Source organism: Carcharodon carcharias, chromosome 14 (genome assembly GCF_017639515.1).
Source record: "Carcharodon carcharias isolate sCarCar2 chromosome 14, sCarCar2.pri, whole genome shotgun sequence".
Lineage (NCBI taxonomy): Eukaryota > Metazoa > Chordata > Chondrichthyes > Lamniformes > Lamnidae > Carcharodon > Carcharodon carcharias.
Window position 1 is genome coordinate 30,357,883 of NC_054480.1, and position 18,307 is coordinate 30,376,189.

General features: G+C 42.1%; 1 protein-coding gene across 1 annotated transcript in view; it reads left to right on the plus strand.

The window, feature by feature from the left end:
* The window catches only part of ptprt (protein tyrosine phosphatase receptor type T), a 1,444,026-nt gene that overhangs the window by 969,169 nt on the left and 456,550 nt on the right, over positions 1–18,307 (plus strand). The window contains exon 11 of the mRNA XM_041204432.1: positions 10,281–10,383. Coding sequence (XP_041060366.1) covers positions 10,281–10,383 — 103 coding nt within the window. The remainder of the gene's footprint in view (positions 1–10,280; positions 10,384–18,307) is intronic.

Here is an 18,307-nt window from a genome sequence, read left to right on the forward strand (position 1 = left end):
GTATATTCATAATACATTCTAATTAGTTATTTTAACAGCAGTTATCCAATTTTTTTTAGGCAAGTTAGCAGCTCAGTAAGAACAGTTTTCAGAGATGTCATACAAAAATGTTATGGTATCACAGTCATTTCTAGGCTTATGTTGCCTAATTGGCATGAGGAAATGTCCTTGCTTTAGATTGTTGTGATATTTCACTGGGTAAACTTGCCCCTCAAATAATAGCTGTTGTTTTGTTGAAGTACATTCGATTGTCTTGTTCTCCTCTTTAATGTTCCTGAAGAAGAGCATTCGTGAAAGTGTGATATTGGCTAATCACTCCAGTTTACCCAACTCATGAATTTTAAGAATTGAGCCACTCTTTTTGTGTTAAGATAATACTGATAGCTATGACCTTTGATATTTAATGATGAATGATGATCCTGCGTAGAAGATGATAACACAGTTAGAATAATTTATTTAACTTTTAATGAAATGCAAAGTTGTTCTTGGATACCACAATCTAAGGTAAGCAAATCAGATTCAGCTAACTGGAAAAGGTTGATGGTTTTCTTAATAAGATTGATTATATCTTTCTTTTTTCCTGTGGAGTCAACCACTTGGAGAAAATTGACGTCAAATCAATTTGTGTCACTTGGTAACCCTTTATTCAAGGGATAAGCTGTATTGTTTGGCTTGAGAACAATTTAAAAGTATTGTTCATATTGTTCAATGAAAGAAAATGCAACAAATGCAAGGAATATTCAATTGGGTTTACCTGGAGTGGGATGGCCAAAGCTGGGGGATTTACTGAAAGTTGAAGCATTTTATTACATGGAAAGCAAAAAGATTTTCATTACTAGCTATCCAATAAAAATATAACCTTTCAATTATCGCTTCCTGTACTACCTTCCTGTACATCTACCTGTAAATTTGAAAATCAGGGATATAGGTCCTAACTAGATCAGGAAAAATGTCCACAATAAGGATCATGTTAATTTAATAGGCCCTGAATGTTCAAATAACCGAATGGACCCTCTGCTCTTTTGACTCTGCCCTTTATTGGGCAATCTCTGTTCCACCACTGGAGACCCATCTCTGTGCTCTGGAACTCTTAAACCTCCTGCCTTGCTGCTCCTCTTCATAATTTCATAAAGCCTTTTCAAGATTTATCAAGCAGTTGATTACCTCACAAACTCATCAATGCCTTCAACAACCTCTTTTCTTCTTCAGTAAAGAACCTTGGAATATTTGCTAATGCACTGACTACCTAAATGCAAGTCAATGTGAATGCATTCCTATTGTTTCCACCAATCAGCAAGCAAATTAAGGTAGCTTTGGCTTGGTTTGTTTTCTGGACACTTCTTGATGGGATAGATAAAATGCCTTACTCTCAGTGCCACTCATTTACATAGGCTGAATAAATTAACTTCCATTTTTAATAGTTGAGAATCAATGCTTTCTTTCAACTGGTATTTTGAGGGTCACATTCCACAATGCTGCCTGTTGTAATCGGGTACATTGATCTATTTAAATTACACAGATCAAAACAAAAATCTATTAAATAGGGTTCCAGAATTTTCCAAAATGCTCAGCAGTATTTTTGGGATTGTATCCTCTGCTTCTATACATATTTCTATGAAAACTGTAATCCCCACAACCTTACTTGTTGAAAATTGATGGCACACATTTAAACATTAAACTATGCAGAATCAAAATACAAGAAATTACCTTGACAGAGGGATAAAAACAAAAAACTGCGGATGCTGGAAATCCAAAACAAAAACAGAATTACCTGGAAAAACTCAGCAGGTCTGGCAGCATCGGCGGAGAAGAAAAGAGTTGACGTTTCCAGTCCTCATGACCCTTCAACAGAACTGATTTTTCTTTACAGTGAGAGGGGTGAAATATAAACCAGCTTATATTTCACCCCTCTCATTGTAAAGAAAAATCGGACTTGACAGAAGGATCATGGCTGAACAAATTGTGGCCTAAACTCTATTTCCCTGCCTGCTCGCCTCTCCCCCGCCCACCCCCCAGCAGCCCCCATAACCCTTGACTCCATTGTAGATCAAAAATCTATCTAACGCGGTCTTGAATATATTCAATGACCCTGCTCCCCTATTCGCTGGAAAAGAGAATTCCACATACTAATGATCCTCTGAGAGAAGAAATCCACCCCCCCCCCCGCCCTCTTCATTTATGCCTTAAATTGGGAGACCTCTTATTTTTAAACTATGTCCCAGTTCTAGATTTTCCCCATAAGGGGAAAGTTCCTCTTGGTCTCTACCCTGTAAAGCCGCCTCAGAATCTTGCATGTTCCAATAAGATCACCTCTCATTTTTCTAAATTCCAATGAGTACAGGCCCAACCTGCTCAACCTCTCCTCATTAAAGAATGCCCTCATCCCAGGAATCAGCTGAGTGAACTTTCTCTGAACTAATGTAATTATTTTGCTCCTTAATCAAGGAGATCAAAACTGTATACGGTATTTTAGGTGTGGCGTCTCCAATGCCCTGTGCAACTTTAGCAAGACTTCCTTACTTTTATACTTCACCCTTTTTGCAATAAAGGCCAACATTCTGTTTGCCTTCCTAACTATTTGCTGTACCTGGATATCAACTTTTTTGTGATGCATATACGAGTGCACGCAGGTCCCTCTGTACTGCAGCATTCAGTAGTCTCTCTCCATTTAAATGATATTCTGCTTTTCTATTCAGGTAAGGAAATAGCAGGATGTGCAGATGGTTTTTAATTTTACAGAGAAATTTCTAGCAACGGTTCAAATATTTGGACGTGCATTCAAACCACAAATGGGGTAAATTGGGTTTCAGTTGAAAGTCACTACGGGTTACAAATTCTTTGTGAACTTCATCCTTTTCAAACACAGAAATTCCATGCCCTGGGGTGGTCCTACCCTGAACTTACCTCAGAAGATGAGGTGTGGGACCCCTAGAAGTCTCCACGCATGGACTGCAGGGGTATTGCCCGGGAAGTTTAAACTTCTGTTGGGAAATTACCCTGCACCGAGAACCATCCAATATTCCGATTTAAATTGGTGACTTTGGACGGTTCTGACTCTGTTAGCAGAATATTTACCTTGGAAAAGTTAGAAAGATTAAAACCACTTCTATAGTACTAAACACGCCCCTGACCCTCCCAACTACACCCCTCAACCACCATCGCACACTCTTGACTACACCCTGGATACCCTCCCAACCACCCTCCAAACACCCTGACTGCCCTCCTGACCCTCCTCCCAAACACCTGAATTCCCCAACCCCTCTGACCACCCAACACCCCACCGACCACCAACTCACTCTGACCACCCAAACCCCCTTGCCTCTGACTACCCTGATACCCCCTTCTCCCAACCACCCAACACCCCATCCACAACCACCCAACCCCACCAGACCACCCAATCCCCACCTTGAGCAGCAGACACCCCCCTCCCCACCTGACCATCTCTTCCCAAGCCTCCCCTCAACCACATAACCACCACCCACCTCTGCCAACCAACCGAACACACCACCGACCACTCTACCTCTTCACCCACCTACCTCACACACCTTCAGTCTGGCTTCGCAAAGTGGCTAGTGCCATAAAAAGGGTATGTGGCTTCACTTCCCACGACACTGACACCTTGCACAGGAAGGAGTCTAGAGCTGGTGCTTCGCTGCACCTTTCTCACCAAGCCCCAGCTGGATGTCGGAGTGAGAACTCTTCACCTCCAGACTAAGGTAAGTAAAAAAGGAGCGTAATGGCAATCCGGCAGTCATTTCCACTCCACAGAAGTCATGGCCCATAATTTATACTTTGACAAAGTATTTTGCCTGAAGTTCAGAATCTATCTTGTAACTCTGGCTTAAAATTTGCTGCCAGTGTAATGGTGAGGCTAATAGTGCTCCCCCTTATTTAGGCATGAATGTCACAGCAGCTTCAGGCAAGGGGAAATCCATGACTAAACAGAGAAATAAAAAAATTGCTGTCAGTCACATGCCACTCTGATATTCATTTTGCAAAAACAGTTTCTGGCTGTCTGGCTCCCCATTCAATTGTATTGAGCAGTTTGAAGTTCTTGTGTTTGCACTCCGGATAGAAAGGCCCGAATTTTTGCTCCCACAGTGGATAGCATGAGTCAGGAAATTTCCCAGCTTACCCCACCCACATAGGGAGAAACTCTCCTAAATGGCGGGATCTACATGCCGGGGGTGGACGGGGTATGAAATTGGGCCCACTGTCCCCGATGCAGATTGGAGGTGGCCACAGAGGCTGCCAAGTGCCAAGGTAGGCTGTTTAAAAGACTTATGTTTTTTGGAACTTCATCCCCAGTTGTTTGTTTACATTTTAGACCCTCTAGCCCTCATTCCTCACCCCCTCACACTCCCTCACCCATTCCATATGCCCCACTCATCTCAACTCATGCCCAACCATGGCAACCCATCCAGCACTGTTGGCCCTTACTCCCACCATGCCAACTCATGAAGTACCCACCATGTTGAGATGAAATAAGAGAAAGGTCTAAATATCTATTGCAGCCTTCACGATAATACAAAAACACTCTAATTCATGGAAGCACATTCAAAATCTTTACAACTCATCAATTGCTTAATCCTATATAAAAGCAGACTCCTATTCATAACCACATCAAAGACATCTAATCCTTTAATAACCTTTTTGAGTCATTCATCAAACTGTGAACTTAAAGACCACCTGCTGAGATAATTGTAGGTTGTGGAAAGCAGCCAAGCATTCATAAGGTACCTAAGATAAAAGCAAAATACTACATATGTTGGAATTCTGAAATAGAAACAGAAAATGCTGGAAAAACTAAGCAGGTCTGGCAGCATCTGTAGAGAGAGAAACAGCTACAGACTTGAAACATTAACTCTGTTCCTCTCTCCACAGATGCTGCCAAACTTGCCTGAGTTTTCCCAGCATTTTTCTGTTTTTAATTCACAAGGAGACCTTAGGGTAATGTCAACAAACATCTATTGTAACTGCTAGAACAGAGGGCTTGTTTTACCTCTCACTGACAGAGACAATTTTTTTATTTCTCTAAGGGACTGGGGACTAAATAACTTGACATCATGACAGTTCTTATCTGCTCTTCAAGAGCATTTGCATCTACTCTGAAATTCTGTGACTCTCACACTGCAAGTCAAGGCCTCTGCTACAGTGAAAATGGGATCTCTTTGAACTCAGCACTGAGCTCAAATGGCCTTGCTGAGTTTGGGTTTCCCTCATGTGTTTGGGTTTCCCCTACTAGCAAAAATAGGGTCTGTCAGAAAGAGGGCCTCTGAATCTAGGTCCCACCCGGCATTTTGGAAGGTCTGCAGCGTTTTCACAACTTTGCAAAAATCAGGACCAATGTAAATTTGCAACAGAAGGTGAGGTCAAGTCATTTTAAGTCCTAATATCCATTTAATGACACATTAATTGCTGCAATTACCAGTGCCTATCTACTACCAAAACCTAATCATTACAAGTGTGGATTCTCAGTTCTTCAGGTCTTAACTGATGTTGAGATTTTAAAAGTAACTGCTTTTTTAACTTTCTCTTTCTGTCCTTTATTCATCCCTCTCAATCCAATCTTCTTTCTCTTTATATTTCTTTCTGTATCTATTTGACATTGTAACTTACATTTCCTTGATGACTGAAAAAGTGGATAGTGGCCCTCGGATAACTCCTGGGAGGAACAGCAGGAGGAGGATTTTTTTTTTTTAAAAATTGTTCATGGAAGTGAGTGTCACTGATTAAGCCATCATTTATTTCCCATACTTTCTAATTGTATTTTAATTGTGTTTAATTGTAGACAAGTGGTTGGCATTAACTGAAGTTTAACTTGAGAACATACTAAAACATACATTGAAATAGTTGTGGGGTTGAGTTGAGGGCGGTGTGCTCGTAATTTTTAATTCCAGAAGTAAATGTCAGATTAAGTAAAGATTGGCTCCACTACCATCCCTCACCAACTGGCCTTCTGCGTTATAATATCCCTAATTTCCTTTGAGAAGGTGGTGGTGAGTCACCTCCTTGAACCACTGTAGTTCTTCTGGTGCAGGTGCACCCACAATGCTGTGAGGCAGGGAATTCCAGGATGTTGACACAATGACACCGAAGGAGACATGATATAGTTGTGGGATACAGAGGGGAACTTGCAGGGGGTGGTGTTCTCATGTGTCAGCTGCCCTTGTCCTTCTAGGTGGTAGAGAGTTTGGGACCTGCTGTTGAAGGATTCTTAGCAAATTGCAGCAGTGCATCTTTTAGAAGGCACTGTGCGCTGGTAGTAGAGGGAGTGAATCTTTAAGATGAATGATAGGCTGCCACTCAAAGGGGCTGCTTTGTCGTGGATGGTGTCAAGCTTCTTGAGTGTTGTTGGAGCAGCACTCACCCAGCCTAGTGGAGAGTATTGCATCACACTCCTGGCTTATGTTACGATATCCGACTTACCTTCTCATTGGCCAGAGGCCAGAAACTCCAAGCCTTGACAGATCTGAGGAGTTTCTGTGAATGTACGGACTGGGAGTGGGAGGTGCATGGGCAATCTGGCTTTTTGTAGTTCTTTGGGCTAAGAGCAGGCCCAGTGTGCATATGTACAAAGGAAACAGCACAAAACCCAGATTATATGACCAGGAGCAGAGGGCCATTTCCGAGAAGAGCCCCAGGCAAGGGACAGGGAGAGGTCCCAGTTAGGAAGAAGGAGAGAGGAGCAGAGAAAGAGAATCCAAGCAGAAAAAGTGCTGCGGTTGGCAGACTTTAAGTAATGGGGCTCAGGAGAAGCCCCGAAGATCTAAGGGGGCAGCAGAAGGTTGTTGACTCTGTACCCGCTAGGGTGAAGGTAACCCTTTGGAGCAGTAGTATTCTGCGTCCGTGACTAGACGAAAATCTGAAGTTGCACTTGTGAGTTGGTGCTGGGAGTGCAAACTTGGAAATCCAGGGGAAAGGAGTCTTGGGAGATGAGGTTGAAACCCTGCGAGGTGGGCTGTCATTGAAGCCGCCCGAGTTGGAGTGACTTTTAGAATTCCAAGGTGAGATCTTCGAAGGTGAAGGCTGAAATCCCCCGTGAGAGAGGCAGAATTTCAACTACATTGGATGACTCACATGTAACTGACACCTGGGTGGGTTGTTGAGAAATACATGGAATCTGTCTTTTACGTATCTGCCATTTATTGTGCAGTGTGGTGTGTTCAACCACAGTTTGCCTGTTAATTCGCACGTACTTCTTATCAACCCTGAATGTTAGAGTCTAAGATAGATATGGTAAATTGTTTTATCTTTCTGACCTTGTATAGTTAAGTTCATTTTATTTGTTCAAAATGAGTGGAATCTTGTGGTTTTATTCCCTTAGTAAATGTCTTGGATCTCAAACTTTGTCTCCTTCAAACAAAAAGTTACTGGTCCCTAACCAGTTCATGCCAAATACTTGGGGAATCTGGTTCAAGATCATAACACTTGCTAGATGGTGAACACGCTATCAGACCTGCTCCTCCTGGCTCCACATAGATTTGAAAAAAAGATCTTATATTTCCAATGACAACAAAGAGTTAGGATGCAATCAGAGCCTGATTTTTGCGCTTGTCGGGCACACTTGATTGGTGCCAATTAACTGGCAGCCAGCATGAAGCGAGCGCTGAGAGAGGCTCAGCACTGCCGAGGGGTAGGGGTGGCACGAGAAGAGGGCTGGCGCTGAGAGAAGTGAGGGTGTGGGTGGACGTTTCCAATGAGCTCCCTGAAGGCTAACCAATGCTGTGGAGCTGCCTCGGGGAGTTGCAGTATTGTTCCAATGAAAGTTGCACACGTAAAATATCGCAAACTCTCTGTAATTCAAATTCAAGCAACTAAACAGCAGAACTCATAACACTGTAGCCCTTAAACATCATTTACTTTATTTCATCCCAGACATTTTATTCCATCCTGGATCGAGCATGGTGCAAAAATGTGAAGGCCACCTGGCTGATTAGCCCATGCACCAACAGTAAAAGCGCACGGGCCATGTAAGGTCTCTACTAATTGCCTCCTTAATGGGCTTAATTGTCTGCTTCATTGTTGGCAGATGCACTTTCGACTCCCAGGTGCATTCACCAACTGTAACGTTGCATGCGAGTGGGATAATGTCAGGACACGCGCCCGGCATTGTCTTGTGCTATTTCATACAATTTTGGGTCGGGTGCACGCCGGCTCATTCAATGTAAAATTCTGACCCAAGTCTAGGAGACCTGTGCAGAGCCCCGTGGACAAGTCAATTTCCTGGAGGGATCCAAAACCCAGTGTTAGTCTCCATATTAGCAGATGCAAGGAGCCCAATGCCACTTTTAGGTGTCAGTGCCCTATGCCTGAAAAATGTTCCAGCCCAATTTCGGGTAAGATATTTGTCAGGTTTTAGGGCACAGGATATTAGGGCTGAATTTATAAGTGATTCTCCTGCAGGGACCAAAAGTTCTGATTGGGCCAGCAGCTCTGCGAGGCTGGCCACCAACCCCAGTTGGACTGTGATCCCAATGGTGGCCAATATCAGGCCACTGGTGGGACTACCATCCAATTGACGAGGCAGCCAACCCAATCAAAGGGCTAGCAGCTTAGCAGCCTCAGCACTGCCACCCTAGAAGTGGCCACTGCTGGGATTACAAGATGAATGGGCAGGTTCCTCCATGGCGAGGTGACCTCAAAGACCAGGTATGTTCATTTCAGCAAGCCGGGGCCAGGCTGGCAGGCCTTGGTGTTCGGCAGGGTGGGGAGAGGGTATTGTATTCCAGCAGCTGTGCCTTAGCCTCAGGGTGGTCATTTCTGCCAGGGGGCCTCTTTTTGGGCCATGGAGAGGCCACTATTGAGGGCCCTCTTCCCTGTTCTTCTGTGAGCCAGCTGGGAGGTCTCCCCAAATGGCAAAGAGTCCTCCCATTGTTGGCAAAATGCTGGCAAGAATGGAAAGTAGCCCTTAATTGAGCTATTAAGTGGCTCAATTGGCCACCTTACCAGGTTCTCACTGCTGGTAGTATGCCTTGGCAGTGGGAAGATGTTGGACTTCCCTCCCAATGCCTTCTCCCACCAGATTACCAGTTCTCCTACCTCCGAGGCAGTCATCATAGGGCTGGTAACATTCAGCCCTTAGTCCCTGAAATTGGGCCTGAGTGCCAATTTTACTTCTGTAAAATGGGCACAACAAAATTCAATTTTTACCCCTAGGTGTCAATCTGGGTTGACATGAGCTTGTCAAACATCTCTCAAATACTTGATGTTCACTAAATACAGGTGAATAGCTGTCATATTTAATGACACTATTAATAGCAATACCCTAAGGGTTATTTGACCTTGCCATGACAGACATTATCACTAACAAATAAGATCTGAAGTATTTTAGTACTTTTTTTAAGTGAAACTGAATATTTCATTTAAAGAAAGACTTAAGATTTTATATTCATGAGTTATGCTTGATTGTGCCTGTTGACGTCTAGGACTTACAGTTCATAAAACAGCCAGTAAATTCAACCAACAGACAAGCAAACAGCAGAAATCCTCCAATACTAAAATCTCAATCTATTAAAACTCTCTTGTGAACAGTAATTAGAGATGATTAAATTTAATAAACGTTCAGTGGCCCTGTGATAGCCAGTAAGTGATTAAACTCAAGGTTGAATTTGTAATTTCCGACCTGATTTCAGTTACAGTTGAGAAATCTGAGGTGGGGGAGAGACCAGAGTAAATGATAAAATGGTGATTCCCTAATAGGATAGGAGTGATTTCCAGAATGGATAATGTGTGCCTGTGGCTTTTGTAACACCGGACTGCTTTAGCCCTCACTCCCCCCAATCTCTTTATTACAATTGACCACTCATTCAGCCACTGTTCACCTGCTTTCTAGAACTCTACCTAGTTTCCTTTATCTTGCACCTCCATTCCTATTAAGAACCTCCTTAAAACTCTTATTATTGGCCTTATCTTTAATTCCTCCACCCCATCCTAACCTCTCATTCCCCATGCTCAATGTTCACCTTATCCCTTTCCTCCTTATTTGTAAAGTGTTCGCAAGATATTTCTTGCCTGTGAGGAGCATAAAATAAACAGCAGTTTGTCAGTATTACCAGCAGCTTTTCCTACTGGCCAGATTGGAATTACAGTGCTGAAACCTGGTAACAGGCCATTGGCCTCAGTCTTGGAAGTGATGGATATATGACACAGTGGGACATAAATAAAGGCTCCTAAGTGAAAAATAAAAGTTTTTAAAATGAAACGATTGGCTGTTGTAAGAGTACTAATCTGATGATATCTGCCTTCTGTTTATGATTAATTTTGATTTCCATTGATAGCCCCTTCAATGCCACTGTATGATACTGATGCACCACTGAATGAGTCGGACACAACCATCACAGTCCTGTTGAAGCCAGCTCAATCAAGAGGAGCTCCAATCAGGTAAAATAATATAAAAAAGATAATCATTGTTTTGAGAAGCAAATTTTGAAAGCAGAAATTTATATGATTCTGAAACTCACAACATAACAACATTAAGAAGTAGGAGCAAGAGTAAGCCATTTGGTCCATCGAGTTGTCATTCAATAAAGACATGGCTACTCTGATTGTGGCTTTAACTCCATTTTGAGCAACATATAATTTGATTTTCATTTTGTATCCCTTTGATTATTTTGTTGAAGGATGAGTCAAAATGAGAAATTCCTTGAAACTGTACATTTTGTTAAACCAATTTAGTCTGAATATAAGTATAACAATGGAGCTTTGACGTAATGTTATAATTGTATTTTAAAAGATGTCACCGCCAGACTAAATACCCAGCTTGATTTCTATATAGCACTGTGTTGTGGGCACAAATATTTTGGCACAATGCAGGGGTTGAAAACAGTGATTGTGAAATAACATAAGATAACACAATGGTTGGATTCTATCAATATTCTATCAATAAAGCCTCTTTAACTTTTTCTGACAATGCAATAGTATTAAATTAAGTTGCTTTGCAAGTTGTATTATGAAATAATTATGGTTTAGTTATTGAATTAAAAAGCATACGGCACTGACAATGCATCAGCAGAACTGTATATCAAGAAAATAATTAATGAATTATAATTTTCCTTCACAAACTCTTATTTCCAAAATAGTTTGATGGAAACATTAGTGAAAGATGCTGTTAATAAGTCATACTTCAATTTCCTGAAATGGTTTCACCAGGAAACAAAATGTCTGGATGCTGTCGAAATGACAACCTTTTTTTGTTTGTATATTTTTACTGACCTTTTGGTCAACCCTCACATACATCTAGTACAAGGATGTATCAATGTGGATAACGTTTATTTTTGTCTGTGGTATCAAATTTCATTTTATATTCAGACTTATGAACCATTTGCTGTTGTGGGCTGCATTTACACTGTAGCTGCTGTGCCAGAGTGAAGTAGTTCAATGGTAATATCTGCCCTGGGATTTCAAAAGAAATTTCTTTTGGGTGCAATTTTAATTGAGGAGGGCCACCAGTGCAATATAGAGGAAAAGAGTGAAGCAGGGCAGTATCGCATAAAAAAATTACCCCTGCTGCCTCTCCACCTCACAAAGCATATTTACAGACTAATTAGTTATTTTGAAGACCTTAGTGCTTTGTGTTAGAAAAGTGTGCTTCACCAAGGATGCAATAAGAGATCTGTGCCAGCTTCTACAGTCAAGATCTACAGTCAAGATGATCTGCCTGGGGCAGTGGAAGTGGTGACTGCACACAGCATTTATTCCATTGGCTTATTTTAAGGAGGCATGTGCGATCTGTGAAATACCACTCAAAGATGTGTATTTATTAAGTCACTTGTATGCATACTAGAAGACTTATTATGGCAGCAGGACACGGTGCAGCTTTTTCCATTAATGGATTTCCCAAAATACAGAATGTAATACACTCATATTATTGCGAGCTATCAACATCCTGGGGCTATCCATTGACCAGAATCGGAACTGGATGGGCCATATAAAATCTGTGACTACAAGAGCAGGTCAGAGGACTGGAATTTGGTGGTAACTCACCTCCCAACTCCCCAAAGCCTGTCCACCATCTACAAGGCACAAGTCAGGAATGTGATGGAATACTCTCCACTAGCCTAGACGAGTACGGCTCCAACAACACTCAAGAAGCTTGACACATCCAGGAAAAAGCAGCCCACTTGATTGGCACCCCATCCACCAACTTAAACATTCACTCTCTCCACCATTGACGCACAGTGGCAGCAGTGTGTACCATCTACAAGATGGTACAGCAGCAACTCACAAAGACTCCTTTGACAGCACCTTCCAAATGCATGATCCCTACCACCTCGAAGGACAAGGGCAGCAGATTCCCCTCCAAGCCACACATCATCTTGACTTTGAACAAAATTGATGTTCCTTCACTGTCACTGGGTCAAAATCTTGGAACTCCTTCCCTAACAGCACTGTGTGTATATCTACACCACATGGACTGCATGGGTTCAAGAAGACAGTTCACCATCACCTTCTCAAGGGCAATTAGAAATGGGCAATAAATGCTGACCTAGCCAATGACATCCACATCCTGTGAACAAATTTTTAAAAAATTCAAATGCTTATAGCATTAATTCCCTCAACATTCTTGACATTCTTCATTAATTTTCAGCTGTTGTGTGACAACATGCAAAGATGCCTTCATTTGCTGGAAGTTGTCTGACTGCAGTCACCTTAAGGAATTCTGTCATCTTTGCGTTCTTTGTGATGTGTAGTCTAACGAATGGATGCTTGTGAGTGACAAAGTATGCCCCTTGTATCCATGCTCAAAGAGTTGTAAGAGCAACCGCTGATGAGTATACAGTGAAGCATATGCCTCTACCAGAGTGATAATTGAAAGAACTGTGGGGGTTTTAAAGGGTATTTCACTGCTTTGATAGATCAAGCAAGACTTTGCAATGTGCTCCAGATCATGTATCCTGTATAGTTTTAACCTGCTGTACCCAGCACAACTTTGGCATTTAAAAGGTCCTGGTCAGGAAGATTACTGGGGATATGTTGTACCTGTGTTGGAGGCAAAACAGCAAGGAGTAAAGCATCAGGAGGACAGCTGCAGAGAGAGCTCCTCGGTGACAAAATGGCATCAAAACTCAACTTACATTGAAATGTTTTCATCTGTTCAACAGACTCAGTCTTTCTCACCATTGCCGTAACGTCTTATGCATCACATTTAAATAAATGACACATTCTTCTTGTACCCAATCTACAACGCAGGTGCACATCACACTTATTTTGGCCCTGTATGGTCATGTCATCTGATTGCATTAATAGTAAGTGCACCCTTTTCTGTATCACTGTAATCTCCAAGAATAACAAAGCATGACACAAGTGCACTTCCTTGTTTAATCACCTGATATACCATAACTGAGATTTTTAGAGTTTGATAGTGATTAACTTAGTGTTTTTCTTTATTCTTACTGAGACATGCAGTATACCTAACCAAAATGCTCTCAATTTCAGAGCTCTGAAATGTTTTGGACCCCAGCTCTCCTGTTACATGTAGGTATTAAGCAGTTGGATTTGCCTTCCCAATGGGCATATCCTTACTCTGCAGAATAATGGAAGAGGTGTAGAAGATGTAAGGAAATCTTAGACTGGGGCACTGTAGTTGAAGTCTGTTGCTCTTATTGGTTGACACCAGATTTTTTTTCCTGTGTAGCTAACTGAGAGCTGCAGGGAATATTGGTATAAATACCTGCAGCAAGACTGGCACCTAAACTGGCATAATTTCTGTATAAGTATAATCCAGGAAATTGAGATAAAAAATATGATAATTACTTTAAAATTTCAGGAATCAAAGTCATGCACTATATTTCCTTCCAATTCCAATACGTATATATTGATAGTCATAGTTATAATTTCATATAGTACAACCCTTGTGAAAATGAATTAGTGACATGCACCTCTTAGTCATTTCAAAGATGCACCACATTTTCATCTAAGATGTATTTTTAATCCTAGCAATGCATGGCGTTATATGTGCAATAAAACTCTGTGCAACAGTATTTTTTCAAACTAATTATGCTGTTTCAGTGCAAACTGAGTGCATCTGTGGTGACATCTTCAAATCCAATATCCTGTAAACTGCAGGGATAGGACAAAATGAGTTGCATCAGTTTTTGATTTCCTAAAGCTGTCAAGATGTGAAGAATGAAGATTCACAGATTTGGTTTAATATTCCCAGCCTGAAATGACATACCTATAGTGGAAATTACCGTACGATGTTATTGTAATATAATCTAAGCTTCTTCATTGATATAAGGCAGCACCAAGACCAGAAACTGAACTGGACTAACCATATAGTTACTGTGGCTACCAGAGCAGGTTAGAGGCAATGAATCCTGCGATGTGTAACTCACCACCTGACTCCCCAAAGCCTGTTCACCATCTACAAGGTTCAAGTCAGGAGTGTGATGGAATGCTCCCCACTTGCCTGGATGAGTACAGCTCCCACAATACTCAAGACGCTTGACACCATCCTGGCCAAAGCAGCTCACTTGATTGGCACCACGTCCACAAACATTCATTCCCTCCACCACTGACGCACAGTAGTAGCAGTGTGTGCCAGCTACAAGATGCACTACAGGAATTCACCAAGGCTCCTTTGACAGCACTTTCCAACCCCACGACCAGTGTCATCTAGAAGGACAAGGGCAGCTAATAGATGGGACACCACCACCTGGAAATTCCCCTCCAAGCCACCTACAATCCTGACTTGGAAATATATCACCGTTCCTTCACTGTTGCTGGAACTCCCTTCCTAACAGCACTGTGGGTGTACCTACACCACATGGACTGCAGTGGTTCAAGAAGGCAGCTCACCACCACCTTCTCAGGGGCAATTAGGGATGGGCACAATAAATGCTGGCCCAGCCAGCAAAGCCCACATCTAGTAAATGAATTAAAAAAAGATTGGTAGTGCACAAATGGTATGTTTCCTGTCCTTACGGATGGCTATAGGGTTTTTTTCAAATGATGTTGTGACAATCTGACTACAGTTCATTTTGTTATGATCCTAGACCAGCCTGCCCCTAGCTTTTGGTAAGATTCGGTTAGGGACCAATAAAGTTTTGTTGCAATTAGACAAAGTTTGAAATTCAAGACACTTGCTAAAGAATAAAGACACAAGATTCTACAGGTTTTAAACAAACAAACAAAAATAAAGTTTACTATACAGGACCAGAAAGATAAAACAATTTACAATATCTATCTTATATTCAAACATTCAGGGTTAAGTTGAGGTGCATGTGAATTAACGAGCAAACTATGATGGAACACACCACACTACATGACAAATGGTGGATGTGATCGAGACAGAGCCCATGCATTTATCAACAACCTGATTGAAATGAGTGAGTCACCATAGTCTCAGAGGACCATAGGCTGCTCTCTCATTAGAGAGAGACAGCTGGTGGTGAGTTCAACCTGAGGGTCACCACACCTGGGCAAAGGGTGAGGTTGAGAAGGATGACCTCAGTCAGTATGGGAATTGAACCCACTCTGTTGGCATCACTTTGCATCACAAACCAACTGTTCAGCCAGCTGAGCTAACTGACCCTCCCAGGTGCCATAGAAACATAGAATATAAGAGTAGTCCATTCGGCCCTTCAAGCCTGCTCTGCCATTCGTTATGATCATGGCTGATCATCCAACTCAATAGCCTGCTCCCACTTCCTCCCCATACCCTTTGATCCCTTTCGCCCCAAGAGCTATATCCAACCCTTTCTTGCAAACAAACAATGTTTTGGCCTCAACTACTTTCTGTGGTAGCAAATTCCACAGCTCACCACTCTCTAGGTGAAAAGATTTTCGACTCATCTCAGTCCTAAATGGTCTACCCTGTATTCTCAGACTGTGACCTCTGGTTCTGGACTCTCCCACCATCGGGAACATCCTTCCTGCATCCACCCTGCCTAGTCCTGTTGAAATTTTATAGGTTCCAATGAGACACACACACACACACACACCCGCCGCCACCCCCCCCCCCCCCCCCCCCCCCAGAATCGTCTGAACTCCAGCGAATATAATCCTAACCGACTCAATCTCTCCTCATATGTCAGTCCCGCCATCCCAGGAATCAGTCTGGAAAACCTTCGCTGCACTCCCTCCAAAGCAGGAACATCCTTACTCAGATAAGGAGACCAAAACTGTACATAATATACCAAGTGTGGTCTCACCACGGCCCTATATAATTGCAGCAAAACATTCCTGCTCCTGTACTCGAATCCTTTCGCTATGAGGGCCAACATATCATTTGCTTTCTTTGGCACCTGCTGCACCTGCATGCTTACTTTCAGGGACTGGTGTACAAGGACACCCAGGTCTCGGTGCATATTCCCCAGTCTCAATTTATAGCCATTCAGATAATAATCTGCCTTCCTGTTTTTGCTACCCAAGTGGATAACCTCACATTTATCCACATTATAGTGCATCTGCCATGCATTTGTCCACTCATTCAGCTTGCCAAAATCACACTGAAGCATCTCTGCATCCTCCTCACATCTCACCCTCCCACCCAGATTTGTGTCATCTGCAAATTTGCAGATATTTCATTTAGTTCCCTCATCTAAATCATTAATATATATTGTGAATAACTGGGGTCCCAGCACCGATCCCTGCGGTACCCCACTAGTCACAGTCTGCCATTCAGAAAAAGACCCGTTTATTCCTATTCTTTGTTTCCTGTCTGCCAACCACTTTTCTATCCATCTCAATACACTACCCCCAATCCCATGTGCTTTAATTTTACATGCCAACCTCTTATGTGGGACTTTGTCGAAAGCCTTCTGAAAGCCCTGATAAACCACATCCACTGGCTCCCCCTCATCAACTCTACTAGCTCCATCCTCAAAAAATTCCAGTAGATTTGTCAAGCATGATTTCCCTTTTGCAAATCCATGCTGACTCTGTCTGATCCTGCCACCATTTTCCAAGTGGTTAGCTATTAAATCTTTTATAATGGACTCTAGAATTTTTCCCACTACCGATGTCAGGCTGACTGGTCTATAATTAAAAGCAAAAAACTGCGGATGCTGGAAATCCAAAACAAAAACAAAAATACCTGGAAAAATTCAACAGGTCAGGTAGCATCTGCGGAGAGGAACACAGTTAACGTCTCAAGTCCGAATGACTCTTCAACAGAACTAAGTGAAAATAGAAGAGAAGTGAAATATAAGCTGGTTTAAGGGGGGTGGTCTATAATTCCCTGTTTTCTCTCTAGCTCCCTTTTTAAATAGTGGGGTTACATTAGCTAGCCTCCAATCTGTAGGAACCGTTCCAGAGCCCATAGAATCTCGGAAGATGACCACCAATACATCCACTATTTCTCAGGCCCCTTCCTTAAGTACTCTGGGATGTAGATTATCAGGTACTGGGTATTTATCGGCCTTCAATCAATTTCTCCAATACCATTTCCCTACTATTACTGATTTCTTTCCATTCCTCCCTTCCACTAAACCCTGTTCCCCAACATTTCTGGTATGTTATTTGTGTCCTCATTTGTGAAGACAGAACCAAAGTATGTATTTAGTTGGTCAGCCATTTCGTTGTTCCCCATTATAAATTCCCCTGTTTCAGATTGTAAGTAATGTTTCCCAATCCATCATAGCCAACTTGCATCTCATACCATCGTAGTTTCCTTTATTAAGATTCAGAACCCTAGCCTCAGAATCAATTACGTCTTCAATCTTTTTCTCTTCACATACTGATAGAAACTTTTACAGTCAGTTTTTATGTTCCCCGCAAGCTTACTTTACTTTATTTTCTCGTACTTTATTTTCCCCTCCTTAATCAATCCCTTGGTCCTCCTTTGCTGAATTCTAAAGTGCTCCCAATCCTCAGGTCCGTTGTTTTTTCTGGCCAACCTGTATGCCTCTTCCTTTGATCTAATTTCTATCTCTAATTTCCTTCGGCCACCTTTCCTGTTTTACTTTTGTGCCAGACAGGAATAAACAATTGTTGCAGTTCACCCATGCGCTCTTTGAATGTTTGCCATTGCCTATCCACCATCATCTCTTTAAGTAATGTTTCCCAATCCATCATAGCCAACTTGCGTCTCATTCCATCGTAGTTTCCTTTATTAAGATTCAGAACCCTAGCCTCAGAATCAATTACGTCACTCTCCATCTTGATGAAGAATTCTATCATATTATGGTCGCTCATCCCGAAGGGGCCTCGCACAACTAGATTGCCAATTAGTCCTTTCTCATTACCCAATATCCAGTCTAGGATGGCCTGTTCTCTAGTTGGTTCCTCAATGTATTGGTCCAGAAAACCATCACTCATACACTCCAGGAATTCCTCCTCTATGGTATTCTGACTAATTTGATTT